Below are 15407 nucleotides of genomic sequence, written 5' to 3'. Positions count from 1 at the left end.
CTGCTCTGGAATTAGCAAAGCATTGATTTGCTGCCCCCTTGCGGTATCACTGCTTGTAAAAAAGAACGCAACACATTTACCAGCAGTTGAAAGTCTCCTGGCCTGACATACTTAGTAGACTTCTGCTACAAAATACAGTAAAACCACGTAATGTGTATAAAGCAGCAAATTTTTATTAAAGGGGCACAGTCTTCATTGATAATGCTATTTGGAGAGGGAGAACAGCTATATTGACAGTTTGTAGATGACGCAGTTATTCTTTTGGAGACAAATTACATCATGGTGTTTTTGCTAAAAATGCTTTTGCATGAAGAGGGTGCTCTTTGAATTAAATACACACCAATCAAGAGAGAACAGTGTACATCAACTGAGGTCCCTTTGCCGAGTAAATCATATGGGAATCAGGATATTACAAAGAAGGTAATAGGAGGTTCAAGGAGGAAATGTAAAAAAATTATAAGAGATAGCAATAAAAGTAGTCCGGTTTGGGAAAAAGTGAGTCCAATGAAGATAGATACAGGTGAGGCTAAGAAAATGGCAGACTTGTAAAGTATTTTTTAACCAGTTTCCCTAGTGGCACAGTGGTTGGCACTGCTGCCTCACAGCATCAGGGACCAGGAATTAATTGCGGCCTCGGGTCACTATCTGTGTGACGTTTGCACTTTCTCCCCATGTCTGTGAGGGTTTCCTCTGGCTGCTCTGGTATCCTCCCACAGTCCAAAGGTGTACGGGTTAGGTTGATTGACCATGCTAAATTGATCCTAGTGTCGGAGGATTAGCAGATTAAATGTGCGGGGTTATGGGAATAGGGCCTGGGTGGAATTGTGGTCAGTACAGGATTGATGGGCTGAATAGCCTCCATCTGTACTGTACGGGTTCTATTCTATAATAAGGATAAAGTACCACTAACATAGAAAATTCTTAAAGTAAATGATGGGGAGGAACTTGGTAGATTTTATAAACAAAAAAAAGTGCATGAAAAAATAATCAGATGCAAGATGGGCAAATCCCCACAATGAAGCTCAACGTGGGGACTTGAGGTCATCTACTTTGCACCTGTGATAGTGAAATTATCTTCCCTTGATAGAGACAGACTAGGAGATGTAAAGTACCAAAGGAATTTAGGAATCGAGTTAGACACATCACAAAGCTTCTGCATAGGCGTAAAATGCAGTCAGGAAGAATGTTGGCATTTACCTCAGCAGGAAAAAAAACTGAGGAAACTATGCAGAGCCTTAATCAGACCCCAGTTAGATACTGCGTTCAGTATTGGGCACTGCTTCCCATTAAAGACAAATTGACCTTGGAGAGGGTGCAGCACAGATTCGTCAGAATAAAGAATGACACTGGGCCTGTCCAGGTTATGTTAGGGACAGGTTGTAGAAAGGATTGTATCCCCTTGTTTGGAAGAAGGGTAAGATGACTTAAATCAATAGGTAGAATTTTTTTTGTCGTGCTCACTCCAACACTGGAAAATCCCATCCGAGGTAAACAGACCTTTGTCTGCTCTGTGTTCCACCTGCTATGATTCCCATGACAGGCAGAATGAGAAAATTCTGTCTAAGGCGTTTAAAATGATAAAATAATTCAACGGTAGAGAAGCTATTTGCCCCATTTGAGGAAGTCCGAGCAAGTGAGCATAATTGTAAGATTAGAATTGGATTATTCAACTGTGGAAGCAAGAACGTTTTGACAAAGCGGTGTTAGAGATCTGAAATACTCAACCCACAAAACCACTGATGCTGTGAATTGAAATTTTCAGGACTGAGATTGATGTATATATTTGCTTGGTGATGGCACTGAGGGATATGGGGAGAAGGCAGGTAAATGGAGTTGAATTATAGATCAACCATGAGCTAGTAGAATGGTTGAACAAGTTAGAGCAGCTGAATGGCCTTCATCCATTCCAATATTGTGACATATTCACCAGAAAAATACACTTTATCTCAATATTGATTGTAAAAAATTAAGAGGAGGTAAGCAGCTTCAGAAATTACGTCTTATAGTTTCGTACCCACCAGCTTCTCAAATCTTGCAGGGAGATGTGCCACATGTCCTGTGTAACCCTGGATGTACTGGGTAGGCATACAAAAGACATATAAAGTTAGGATGCCATATAGTCAAAGCAGAAAGAAGCATTTTCGCACATAGTCAGGAAGTCCAGTTCCTCCGATGAATCGAGTAAGACTGGATCCTCACATCACTGAATTACTAGACAATTGGAAAAATTTTGCAGTAATGTTATAAAAACAAAGGGTGCTCCTCCAGGTTCTTCTTCACAATCTACATAACCTCCCATCAGATTGGCCAATTGATTCACCAAACCAAGAAAGAGAGTACATTTTTCCTCTTTCACTTAGATTGTCCAATAAACATTCAAAAGGAAATTGGGTTGACACCTGCTATGGCAGCAAGTACAGTACATTTACGTTAAGCGAAAGACAAAATATGGTCAGGTTTGGTCCTCAAATTGGGATTGAACAATGAAGTGAGACTATTTTATGGCTGATTGGATTCATTCACTATTGTGATTATTTTAGCAGCAGAATTGTCAACTCTACTTTTAAAGGCACCAAGTTTCATGCAATGATCTATTAAACTCTTAGAGGACAGTGGTGGAGTGATAATATTAATGGACTAGCAATCTGAAGGTGCAGTCTAATTATCTGGGAACTGAGTTTTTCAAATTCTGCCATAGCAGTTGGTGGATTTTAAATTCAATTAGTAAAGTCAATTAATTAATACAATAAATCTGGAATCGAAAGCTAGTCTCAGTAACGGTTACCAGGAAATTGTCATTCATTGTCATAAGAAACCTACATAGTTCACCAAAGGAAGGCAATCTTCTGAGCTACAGTCTGAGCTACACTGACTCCAAAACTACAGCAATGTGATTAAGAGTCAAGTGCCCCTCTGAAACGGTCTATCAAGCCACTCAGTTGTACCAAACTGCTAACTAAAAGTCACAGTTTAGTGGTTCACAAAGATGGCTCACAACCAGCTTCTCAAGAGCAATTAGGGTTAGGCAGCAAATGCTGCCCCAGCCAGCTACACCCACATCCCATAAAGAATGAAAAAAGGAACTCCCATTTTTAAAATATTTATTGTTTTTCAGTTTCCTTTTTATATTACTCTCCCAGTCTCCCCCAGAGCCATCAAATGGAGACAGAGTCAGGAAATTTAGTTTGGGGTTTTATACAGCGGTGGTTCACCTTACCATTCAATTTCACTTCTTGTTATGATTTGGAGTGAAGAACCAGAAGAAAGTTTACCCATTAAAGTTTAATACACAGGTTACAATACCTCAGTCACATCGTGATTATGGTCCAAGTATATTTTTCAGGATTAAGCAGCAACCCAGCTCTGCATACTCACATACTTCACCAATGAGGTGAGAACATTGTACATTTTGACTAGATCTTTCAGGAGAGTGTCCATACAGCTCCCAGCCGGAAGGGAGGTCTGGATCAGTTCATGGAAAGCCGTCAGCAGTGTGCCCAGTTGAAGGACAATAGCTTTCTCCACAGGTTCTCTTGCAGTTGGTACTTGGCTGTTCTCATCTAGAGTGGAGAACAAATGTAATATTTGAGCATCCAAGTTGTTGAGAGTTTGAATTACAAGCTCAAAGTTCCTCCTTTTTATCTAAAGAGTGTCCTCACTGGTTATGTAGTCACCTCCATTTGCAGTCAATTACTATCAAAAGACTAATCGCATTCAAATTGGGTTGGCAGCAGATTTGAAGGGGTTGGGGACATACCCTAGGAGAGAGAACAGTTCAATCAGGTAACAAGGAGGCCAACATTTAGAAGGGGAGAGGGTGGGTCTCATGGATAAGATGAAGTTGAAGAGAGCATGAGGGGATTTGAAGAATAATTGTTTGGGTGATGGCTGGCTGGAAATATGTAACCATATCGCAGTATAAGTTAATGTTTCCTGGAGTGAAGATGAGGAACGCAAACAGGTAGGGGAGTTGAAGAAAATGTTTTCTCTCAGGCATGCATGTTTCACTTTTGAGTCAACCCTATCAGATAACCAAATAAACAATCATTCATCTAAGTACATAATTAAAGCAATTAGGCAGAGTAATGAGACCTGTAATCGCTGTCCCAAGTATTGCAAATATTTTAACTTCAGCAATAATCTTCGGTTAGCTGTAACAGTTCTTTCACTGATAAACTAAAAGATAGCAAACTAAAACACATTATTATATGACTATTCACATGCAAACTTGAACACTGCTCCAGTGACTCCCCGACACATTGTGAAGTCACTCACTGTTCATCTGCAACTATCCAGTCTTCCATCCATTTCCTTTACCTGTTGATTCTTTGCCAGAGCTCAGTTGGCCCTTCATCTTTGTGATCAACCAGTCTATTTCATCCAGAACCTTCTCTGTTTGGTTCAAAACCAGTTGCTACAAAAGAATAAACTGTTAATGTCGCAACTACTGATTTCAGGAACAAAATATTCTCTTTGTACAGCGAATAATTCAAACCACCATAAAATTAATTAACATGTATGTAAAACAAAATGTGAAGCTCAATTTATTTTTGTTTACCAGATGTATTTTATTAAATGTCAAACATGAGGGAAAAACTGATGCTGGGTTGACTCAACTCTAACAGGCAAGTTCCCTTCCTAGTTAAGTACCATAACTAAAAACAGCAAATGTTGAATAAACTCAGCAAAACGCGCAGTATCTGTGGAGAGAAAAACAGTTAACGTTAACGTTGAGTCCATGTGACTCTTCTATAGTCTGTGAAACTCTGGCCGCAATTCTCCCATCCGGCAGGTTGAGGTGGGAGATGCACGTCACCGGCCTTGTACCGGGATTTGCGCATGCGCATCTCCCAGGGCCGGCGAACAGTTGCCAGTCAGACCACACTGGAAACCAGTGGGAAGGCAGGTAATTCGTTTGAATCTTTTTAAAATGTATTTTAAATATGTTTTAAATGTGATTATCGGGAACTTTCGGGTCCCGATTGAATCTCCCACCCCACCAGGAGTGCTTAATTCCGTCGGGGTTCAGACTAGCTCCCCACTTTCAGGGAACCAGCGGGAGATCCCGCTGGAATGAACGGAGGGCAATCGGGGCCCTCCAGGGGGTCAGGCGGGGGAGGGTGTTAACCCCTGGGCATGGGCACCCTGGCAGTGCCAGCCTCTGCCCCCAGCACTGTCCAAGGGGCAAATTGCTTATGCCCATTGGGCCATGAGGGAAGATGGGGCGGGGGGCGGGGGGGGCAGGAGGTTTGGGAGACAGTGGACTGTACTTCGGAGAGCTCCAGAAGAGGGGGTGGTCAGGGCTGGTCCGTGGAGGTCCCAGGCTGGCCAGCAACTGAGCAGACTGACAGATCGGGACCAATGCACATGTGCAAAGCTCCAGAATTGTTAGACGCTAGCACAAATAGCTCCCCGCATCTACCCGCCGAGCTTTTAATGATATTCACGACTGGGACTTCTGCAATATAGTGTGCGGAGATTCAGGTGAGAAACTTAAACTGAGAAAATAGTCGGGATCTAGAACAGTTTTCCCGCCAATTCGGTGCTTTTAGAATAGCTGCCTCTGTTTTTATCTCCACAGATGGCACGGTGGCACAGTGGTTGGCACTGCTGTCTCTCAGTGCCAGGGATCTGGGCTCAATTATGGCCTTGGGTGACTCTCTGTGTGGAGTTTGCATGTTCTCCCCGTGTCTGTGTGGGTTTCCTCCAGGTGCTCCAGTTTCCTCCCACAATCAGAAAGACATGTCAGTTATGTGCATTGGCCATGCTAAATTCTCCCTCAGCCGGAGTGTGACGACTGGGGGATTTTTACATTAACTTCATTGCAGTGTTAACGTAAGCCTACTTGTGACACTAAAAAAATAAACTTTTTAAAACATGCTGCCAGACTGTTGAGTTTATTCAGCATTTTCTACATTTATTTATGGTACTTAACTGGGAAAGGAACATGCCTTTCTTGATTTCCAGCATCTTTTCTCAAGCGAAATATCATCTTGACTTGGACACACATTGCCGTCTGTCATTGTCATGGAATTCCCCCCCTGACACTGATGCAAGTGCACTAATTTAAAGACCGTAGCTCTTCAAAATACCCACCACCTCCTCAGCATAATTAAGAATGGGTAGTAAGTGCATAGGCATACCAATATCATCCAGACTTCACATACAATTTTAAAATAAAAGGTAGCCTAAAGCACCATTAGTAAAACCAGGAGATTAGCAGCCTTCTCAACTGCAAGAGGTCTGTACCTGGGGCAAACTGGAGGGGAAATCAAAGCTGTATCTAAAATACCAATTCTCCAGGACAAGAGGCCAATGTTCACCCTGTGCCCTATGGAATTATCTCCCAAACCACTCTTACTTTGTTAGCTCTTTGCTTTCCAAGACAGATCCACCTAATCATCCTCTTAGTATCCTTCCTCTAAGTTTCTTCACTTTTCATTTAGCTTTCCCTGTCCTCTTATAATGCACCAAAGAGACATTACTTAATGCAAAGAATACTATACAATTCCAAGTAGTTTTTGTGTCAAAAAAAATGCAGCCATTTTTCTGAGGGTCTGCTACAGAGTACTTACCACCACAGTTGGAGCTGCAGTCTTTGCGTTTACCATGGCAAAATGGGACTGTTCCTCTATTTCAACATCCTTTCAAAAACATGAAAGCACCATGATTACTTCACAGTAAACAAGACAGGAACCAGCGATGCATGAATAATGAAGAATATATGGGTTAGATTAGTATTCTGGGAATTGTGTAGTAAATGCACGAAGATTTTCTGTTTCACGTTTCTAGTGAAATGCACTTATATTTTCATTAGAAAAATAATAATTCCCATTGAATTATCTTTGGGGGTCGATGACAAAACTTTCTCTCAAATGAAATGACTGGATCAGAGAGCACGGTACAGGTGATTGTACTGATCTGAGAAGAGGCAAGCTAATTGGGCAAAATGGCTTTTTGTTTTTAAAAAGTCTATAAAATAAAATGATTCAGATCAGATTGCATCAGAGATTTGTTTCTAAACCTCCGTAGTTCTGATATCCAGGAACAAACATACAAGTCAAAACAATTGGAGTAAGTGTATGCCCTACTGGCTAAATAACCCATGAATCAGCTGGCCTCTAGTTATGTTCGAAACCATAGCATCATGTACAGAATTTCCTCAGATTAGCCTGAGTTAATAACGGATTTTGTTGTTGATAGCATTTGAGATCGACTACATAACCCTTGTCTGCTCTATTATTTCTTTAAAGAGTTAAGTTTATTTATTTATTAGTCACAAGTAAGGCTTACATTAACACTGCAATGAAGTTACTGAATTCTACAAGGTTAGGCATGAAATGCATGATGAATAATCTATTACATTTTCAGCTGTTTGATTTTTCTACTATAGTTTTGATTAAAGATTCCAATATCTTTATTACCACTGGTGATAAACTAATCGTTATATAGTTCCGTGAATTTGTTTCATCTCCCTTCTAAAAGAAATCACGTTTACTGTCCACCTGTGTTCTGGCATTATTCCCTTTTCTACCAAGCTCCAAATTTACAGATAACAGTGTCTCTGCTTCCTCTTCCTTAACTTATCTTAGTATGCCTAGATGCAATCAATAAGAATCAATGATTTTAATCTTATTCACATTTTATTAGTTTATTGGTTATCTCCCCTCTTCCTACCTTAAATGTTTTCATCTTATTTGAACTTTCTTCTAATGTCATGCCTCATGTCACTTCCCTAGGAAATTATGAGGCAAAATAATTACTTAATATTTCTGCCACTTTATAGTCATTATCTGCAAGTTCATCGTGTTTAGCCGTTAATGGCCCTATTCCTATCTTGCTCTTTTTTCATATTTATGGATCTGTAGAATTCTTTACCATTCCTTTTTATATTCCTAGATAAAACATTTTTTGTTACCTAGCTGAGCAAAAAGCAGCACCAATAGAAATAACATACTAATAAGCAGACACAGAAAGAACAAAGAAAATTACAGCACAGGAACAGGCCCCTTGGCCTTACAAGCCAGTAATGACCATACTGCCCACGTGAACTAAAACCCCTTACCCTTCTAGGGACGGATATCCCTCTATTTCTATCCTGTTCATGTATTTGTCCAGAAGCCCCTTAAAAGTATATCAAATGAAGGCGAAAAATCTGATTATTATAAAACTCTCTGTCCAGTGACAACAATTTGAAAATCTTTGAAAGTCAAAATATTTGATTCAGTTTTATCATTCTAGCAGGGTCATTTGCCATATATTGAATTGGTTATAGCTTCCAAGAGAAGCTGAGTTTTGTTCAGTATGATAAACCTGTAGTCCTCAATTTCAGTCCAAAAACTCTTTCTCCAAAAGATTAATGCAAAAGTCTGACATTTCCTTTGGTGTGTTTATTTTAATTTATTCTTTCATGGGATGCGGGTGTATCTGGCTAGGCCAGTATTTAGTACCCATCCCTAATTGCCTTGAAAACGTAATGATGATCCACCTTCTTGAGTGGTCCAGAGGGTGTAGGCACACTCGCAGTGCTGTTAGGAAGGAGGCTCCAAAAATTTGACTCAGCGATAGAGCTCCAGGCCAGTATGGCTTGGTGGAAAAGTTGCATGTGGTGGTGTTGCTATGCATCGTGTTGGGACTGTATTCATTTAGGCAAGTGTAGAATATTCTAGCACACTCCTGGCTCACCTGATGAATTGGATGTGAAACAGTCTGCCCTCACGCATTCTGTATTGTCACATTCCTTGGTTGCTTATTTGCCTGATTTGTGGTTGAATTTGCTGACAGTTAGATGTCAACATTAATTTTTTGATAGGAGTGAAATTTCTGCGTGAATTGCTAACTGTTTTTGATGATGTCAGTGTGAAAGCTTCCTTTCTGGTTTCTAGTGGGCTGTTCATAAATGGGAAGTCCACAGAATTTGAGGTTTCACTGAGGTGGAACCATTTTTGAGAAAGTCAGCCAGCTCCAATAATATATCAAATCCAAGACAGTACAGATGATACTTATTGCACTGGACGAAGAACAGCCCAACTGGGCCAAATGATTCCGCAATGTCCCATATTTCCTTGCACAAGGTCCTTACCTGATCAATATCTCCCAGGCAACTGTGGATATCTCGACACATCTCTTGTAGCAAGCTCACTGGACACTTGTGAAGCACGTGCAGACTGAACATCATACTCATCAGTGCTTTGCAGAAATGTATATCTTCTGTAGAGCCAACATGGATTTATATTGTATTATGTCCCAATCAGAGAAACATTTAAAGGCAGCATAAATTTTAGAAATAGCTCTGATATCTTGTTTTATTTAGGGTTCATTTGTTGAAATTGTTAACTGTTTTGACATCACTATAGATAATGTGCTGAAAGTCCATTATGCATCTGCCTCCTAAGAAAACAGCCACTTTTGTTCTGGAAAGTCAGGAACCTGAAATATTCAGAACTTAACTCCAGAAAAATCTTCATAAATCTAACTTTAAAAATCCATATTTAACAAAGAATATACTACGGGCAATTTATTGCAGTCTGCTTTGGGTCTAATGCAGAGTTATGATTGAAGTATTACTTGTCTTTTATCTTTGTAATGCTGATGGACTGGTTTCTCGTTTCCAGCATTTTCCATTTTATCTTTAAATATTATGAATATATGTGTCTGATGTACTCTTACCTAGATTATTTTCCTTGCAAATCTTTACTGTCCAAGTTAACATTTGGCCAAACTATCAACAAAACACAATAAATCAATGGTAGATCAAATGAGGCGCATTTAGTTGATGTCATCACTAAATCTTTCACTGTAACAAATTAATATAGAAAATAAATGTTTTGGACTACAAATAAACTTGCACACATTTAATAAAAACTCTTTCTTTTGCTTTTTTCAGTTCCAACATGATAAAACTAACAGCCTGCCAAAGAAAACTGGCATTGTCATAGCAACATATTTAGTGTACAGAAACGGATATAATCAGTGTTGCTATTCCAAGAATACCTCTATCGTGACTACTTTTGTGAAATTGTTCACTGTGTCATTATGCCATGTCTCTTAAGTACCTGTCTGCTTTTCCAAGTTACTTTCTCCTCTGTATATTATCAGATTTTTAAAAAATAGGTCTTTATTGTTGTTTTAAAGCTCTGTGCAACATTGCTGCAATTTTCTACACAGAAGAGCCAAACAGCTGGAGGTGTGTGTGTGTGGGTGTGGATGTGAGGGGGCGCTGGGGGTTAGGGAGATAGGAAGGAGTTGGTGGGGGGGGGGGGGGGGGGGGAAGAGTCACATAAATAAAGTAAATAACACTCTAGACTGGTTAACAGAAGGCAGATTTTGCCAAACGGATCTACTAGCCCTCTGCTTCTTGGGCAATCCTATATTACTAGAAACTGATAAACATGCAGAGCATGTGAAGGCATCTGCCAAATGGACAAGCAGCTTTTCTTTCCACTCAGCTTCACCTGTTTAAAATTCCTCCCTCTCTACCTTGAACAATGCATTGGGCCTTCTACTTGCTGGGAGAACCAGAGTGTTGAATTAGAAAGCCATGGTGTGGAGATGCTGATGTTGGGCAGGGGTGGGCAAAGTAAGAATTCTCACAACACCAGGTTAAAGTCCAACAAGTTTATCTGGAATCACAAACTTTTGGAGTGCTGCTCCTTCATCACCCACCTGATGATTCCAAATAAACCTGTTGGACTTCAACCTGGTGTCATGAGATTTCTTACTGTTCAATTGGAGAGACATGAAACTAGCTTTCACAGTACAGGCAATAAAATCCTAAACTAATATGGGCACAACTCCATCTTATTATTTCAGTAAGTTACCAAGCTTGACTTAAGCCTGTCAGCATTAAATAGTGTTCTCACAGGAGTGAGAAACAGCTTTTGTATAATGTGTTACTATTTAACAGAGGCCAAAAGTTGCCCACATATTACTTTGAAGCAACATGATTCAAGGGATTACTAATCTTTAATGCTCATGTAGTGTAGCACTTACACAATTACAAAAACTCTGTATCTCTTGATACATAGAGAGCCTTTGCTGCAGAATGTATAGTGATTGTAACTTCTGGGAAACAAAAGACTGGATGACGTTATGGTCTCTGGCACAAGGGTTCAAAATCAACCCATAATCATGAGAAAGAAAACTTCTCTATCTGCTAAGTGGCTCAAGTGAAATCTGCTTGGAACAATTTTAGTACAGTTCCTCGTGGACATTGACTCACAGCACAAACTGTTCTGAATCACCAAAATGGACAGAATTTCCAAGCACCTATATTAGAGTAACTGTTGTGGGAGATGGAGAGATATAGAAAAAAAACACAAACATAAAAAAAAGTGCAGGAATAGGCCATTTAACCCATCGAGTCTGCACAAATATGATCATGGCTGATCATACACTTTCAGTATCTCACCCCCACTTTCTCTCCATACCCTTTGATCCCTTTAGCCACAAGGGCCACATTCAGCTCCCTCTTGAACATACCTAAAAAATTGGCCCCGATAGCTTTCTGTAGTAAAGAATTCCACAGATTCACAACTCTGAGGGAAGAAGTTCTTCCTCACCTCAGTCCTGAATGGCTTACCCTTTATTCTTAGACTGTGATCCCTAGTTCTCAACTTCCTCAACATTGGGAACATTCTTTCTGCATCTAGCCTGTCCAGTCCCAGCAGGATTTTATATGTTTCTATGAGATCCCCTCGCATTCTTCTAAATTCCAGTCAGTACAAGGCCAGTCTCTATTCATATGTCAGTCCTGCCATTCCAGGAATCAGTGTGGTGAACCTTCACTGGACTCCCTCAGTAGCAAGAATGTCCTTCCTCAGACTAGACCAAACACACAATACTCAAGGTGTGGCCTCACCAAAGCCTTGTATAACTACAGCAAGACATCCTTGTTTCTACACTGAAATCCTCTTGCTATGAAGCCAGGATGCCATTAGCTTTTTTTTAACCCCCTGCTGTACCTGCATGTCAAACTTCAGCGACTGCTCCACCATGACACCCAGGTCATGATGCACTTCCCCTTTCCCTAAACTACCATCATTCAGAAAATAATCTTTCTCATATGAATATATCATATGAATGGTCTACTCCTGTTCCTAGTTTTTATATTTTTGCATAAGTGACTACTCTTTTGAGGCTTGAGTAGGTGTGGAATGTTGGAGGAACAGAGGAGATACAGGATATAGCTTTGCCTAGCTGTATCTGGCATAGGAGTGCTTACTGGAGCCACTGGTTACTTTCAGTGAGAACTGGTAGTAACATTCTTCACCTAATCACAAATCGAGAGAAAACCTCAAGAATCTTTTATTACTTTCACTCATTTTATGACTTTCAACTAGAAAGAGCTGTCAGAGTTAATGTTTACTTACTTGTTCAGATGTGGGTTCTAATAGCCGAGAGAGTGTTGACAGTATGTTCACTAAAAGCTGCGCTTCCTTGCTGTTAAAATCCTCTTCATCCCCATTCAGTTGTGTCACAAGGGATCTCTGACAGCAAATGGATCAGAACAAACATATCTTAATGTGGAGAGTGAATGGAAAGTGGAGGGGTCTCACATGCCCATTATTAGAAACACAAGATATATTTCTTATAGATTGCTGCAGGTGTGCAATTAATGCCATTGAAAGTTGTTCAGTTCTGATTTAAAAGCAGCATCAAGCACAAGAAACTTACCTGGAACTGTCTGATATGGAAAGCTGCTTTCTCTGTAATGTTGATGTTCTCCTGTTCTCCTTCCTCATCACTCACCAGATCTAAAAATAAAATAAGACAAAATGTATTTCTCAATTTCCAACTCTCCTGAAGGGTTAGTGTTCCGTCGGCATGGCAGGTACCTCTCATTAACTAGTCTTCAAGGACCCACTGGGTGCATCAAGCACTCCCAGAACAATGACAATATTAGCTGGACGCAGAGTAATACTACCTCGACAATAAAAACAGAAAATATTGGAAAACCTTGACAGGTCTGACAGCATCTATGAAGAGAAAAGCAGAGTTAATGTTTTAAGTCCAGTATGACATCTTCAGAACTGGAGAGAGGTAGAACTGTGATGAATTTTATGCTGTTGAAAATTTGGAGAGGGGCAGGTAAAGTAAAGTGGGTCAGGGATAGGTAGGAAGACGGAAGAGAATAAATGAGAAAAATGTCATGGAGCACAAGGCAAAGGAGTGTTAATGATAGTATTAAAGACTAACATTTTGGTCCAGAGCAGAAAAGGGTCAGTGCTGGGGTCCAAAGGCAAAAATATGAGAACAAGATACAGATTGGCACTTTGGGGGGGTAAATACTCAAAATGGAAGACCTAAATCCAGAAGCTGTAAAGTGTCTTACTGGAAAGCGAGGTGCTACTCCTCCAGCTAGTGTGGACTTTACTAGACCATTGTAGCAGGCCAAAAGCAAAAATTGAGCATGAGAGCAAGATGATGAATTGAAATGGCAAAAGACAGGAAGGTCAGGATCATGCTTGCAGACTGAACAAAGCTTCTGTACAGCAGTCATCCAGTCTGCATTTAGTCTCCACAGTGTCGACAAAACTGCATTGTGAGCATCAACAATAGCAGACTGTACAGAATGGTGTGCAAGTAAATCACTGCTTCACCTGAAAGGAGTGTTTGGGGCCTTGAACAGTGAGGAAAGTGGAGGTAAAGGGGCAAGTAATTGCAGAGGAAGGCATTGTTTGTGAGACAGGGGTTAAGATTTGGGATGTGATTAAAGAGTGGACCAGGGTGTTACAGAGAAAATGACAGGTGAGATGAGGGGAAGACTTCTTTTGTGGTGGCAACAGGCTGGAGTTGGCAGAAATAGCGGAGGATGAATGTTTTAATACAGAAGCTGGTGGAATGCAATGTGAGGACAAAGAGCACCCTATTGTGGTTCTGGGAGGAAGAGGAAGGGGTGAGGGCAAAAGTGAACTGGGTAGGACAGGGTTCAGGGGGTCTGTGAAACGAATGTGGAGTTATCCCTGGCTGAGGAAAAAAGACAACACGTCAGAAGCGCTATTATGAAAGGTCGTCTCATTATAACAGAAGCGAAGCAGATGGAGAAACTAGGAAAAATGGAATTGAGTCCTTACAAGCAGGGTGTGAGGAAGTGTATTTGAGCTGGCTGTGGGAGTTGATGGGTTTACATGAATATTGATAAGGCAGTCTATCACTAAAAATGGGGAAATTCAAGGAAGGAAAGCATCAGAGATGGACCATGTGAAGGAGACGGGATGGAAATTAGAAGCAAAAGCTGGTAAATTTTTCCAGTTCCAGATGAGAGCTTAAAGCAGAACAAATAGAATCATCAATGTACTGGAAAAAGGGTTGTGGGAGGGAGTCTGAATAGAACTACCTCTATAATGCCTCCTCAAACATTCCTAGGTGGGGTGCAGATTAGATTTGATTAAGAGTAAAACTTCAAACTGAAATTTCCATTTTTGCACATCAGCTTTTACTTCAAGGTAAAATAAATACAAATCATCACAATGGGACACAGTCAGATAAACACAGTAAAACACAAAGTAATTTAGGAAAAGAAAAGCGACACACATTTACCAGGATGCCTAAAGCCAACAACTTGCCGTATGTTTACAGCATCAATGGAAGGAAGGAAAGCAAGTCAGAAAGAACAAATTTGCATTTATTTATGGAGCATCTCAGAAACATCTCAAGGCACTTAAACCAACAAATGATTTTGAAATATAATTGTCAGATGTTATGCAAACAAGATTGCAGAAACAGCAAACTTATGTATAACCACACCCATACCGACTCAAAGTGGGAATCTTACCATTTCTGAAAAACTGCTGCCAGTCTGCATTTGCAATCGGTGTGCAGAAGGGGGAGGGAGTTTGTGATAGACCGTGGGCCCGTGCAGTAGCTAGGGGAAGGTGAGGCCTGCTTTAGGTCATGGTGGCAAGCTGAAAACGGCAATGGCTCAGCTGAAAGACATGCACACGCGCAATTGCACCCTTTGCTGCTATCAGCAAGTTTTCTGGCAATTTAAGCCCCACCCTCTACAGGTGAGAAATAGTGCATTTCAAAATGCTGAAAACTAAGTGCATAAGATTCAACATTCAGACTCTTTGAAGGAACAAATTTGAAACTGTCCCATTTTTACACTCATTCTGGACATAGAATTTTTTTTCATAAGATCACCTCAAAAATGTTACTCTCTTTCTCTCCAGATACCACCAAACTTGCTGGGAAACCCCACCTGGGGCTGGTCATAATAAATGAGGGACAAGTACTGACCAGACCAACTCCCTGATCTTCTTTCTAAGGTTGCCATCGGGTTTAATTGTCGATCTGCATATATAGACAGGGCTTCCATTTAACATCTTATCCACAACACAGTATTGCACTGAAGTGCCTGCCAGATTATATGCTTAAGTAGAATTTAAATCCACAATTTTCTAACA

At 40.4% G+C, this 15407-nt stretch overlaps 1 protein-coding gene across 2 annotated transcripts in view; it reads right to left on the bottom strand.

The window, feature by feature from the left end:
- fanci (FA complementation group I) overlaps positions 1 to 15407 on the bottom strand; it is a 67245-nt gene that overhangs the window by 10294 nt on the left and 41544 nt on the right. Inside the window, exons 26-33 of one of the 2 annotated variants that reach the window (XM_080214272.1) lie at positions 12676 to 12755; positions 12372 to 12488; positions 9670 to 9721; positions 9083 to 9210; positions 6576 to 6644; positions 4318 to 4414; positions 3376 to 3560; positions 2019 to 2075 (exon numbers count right to left, since the gene is read on the bottom strand). In XM_080214272.1, the coding sequence (XP_080070398.1) occupies positions 2019 to 2075; positions 3376 to 3560; positions 4318 to 4414; positions 6576 to 6644; positions 9083 to 9210; positions 9670 to 9721; positions 12372 to 12488; positions 12676 to 12755 (785 nt within the window). Of the gene's footprint in view, positions 1 to 2018; positions 2076 to 3375; positions 3561 to 4317; positions 4415 to 6575; positions 6645 to 7677; positions 7736 to 9082; positions 9211 to 9669; positions 9722 to 12371; positions 12489 to 12675; positions 12756 to 15407 lie in introns of those variants that run through there. The other variant, XR_013889603.1, reaches the window with a different exon arrangement.

The sequence above is a fragment of the Carcharhinus amblyrhynchos genome, chromosome 28, assembly GCF_965287045.1.
Source record: "Carcharhinus amblyrhynchos chromosome 28, sCarAmb.v2.hapA, whole genome shotgun sequence".
NCBI lineage: Eukaryota > Metazoa > Chordata > Chondrichthyes > Carcharhiniformes > Carcharhinidae > Carcharhinus > Carcharhinus amblyrhynchos.
Note: the sequence above shows the minus strand (reverse complement) of the source record. Positions and strands in the feature narration are given on the sequence as shown.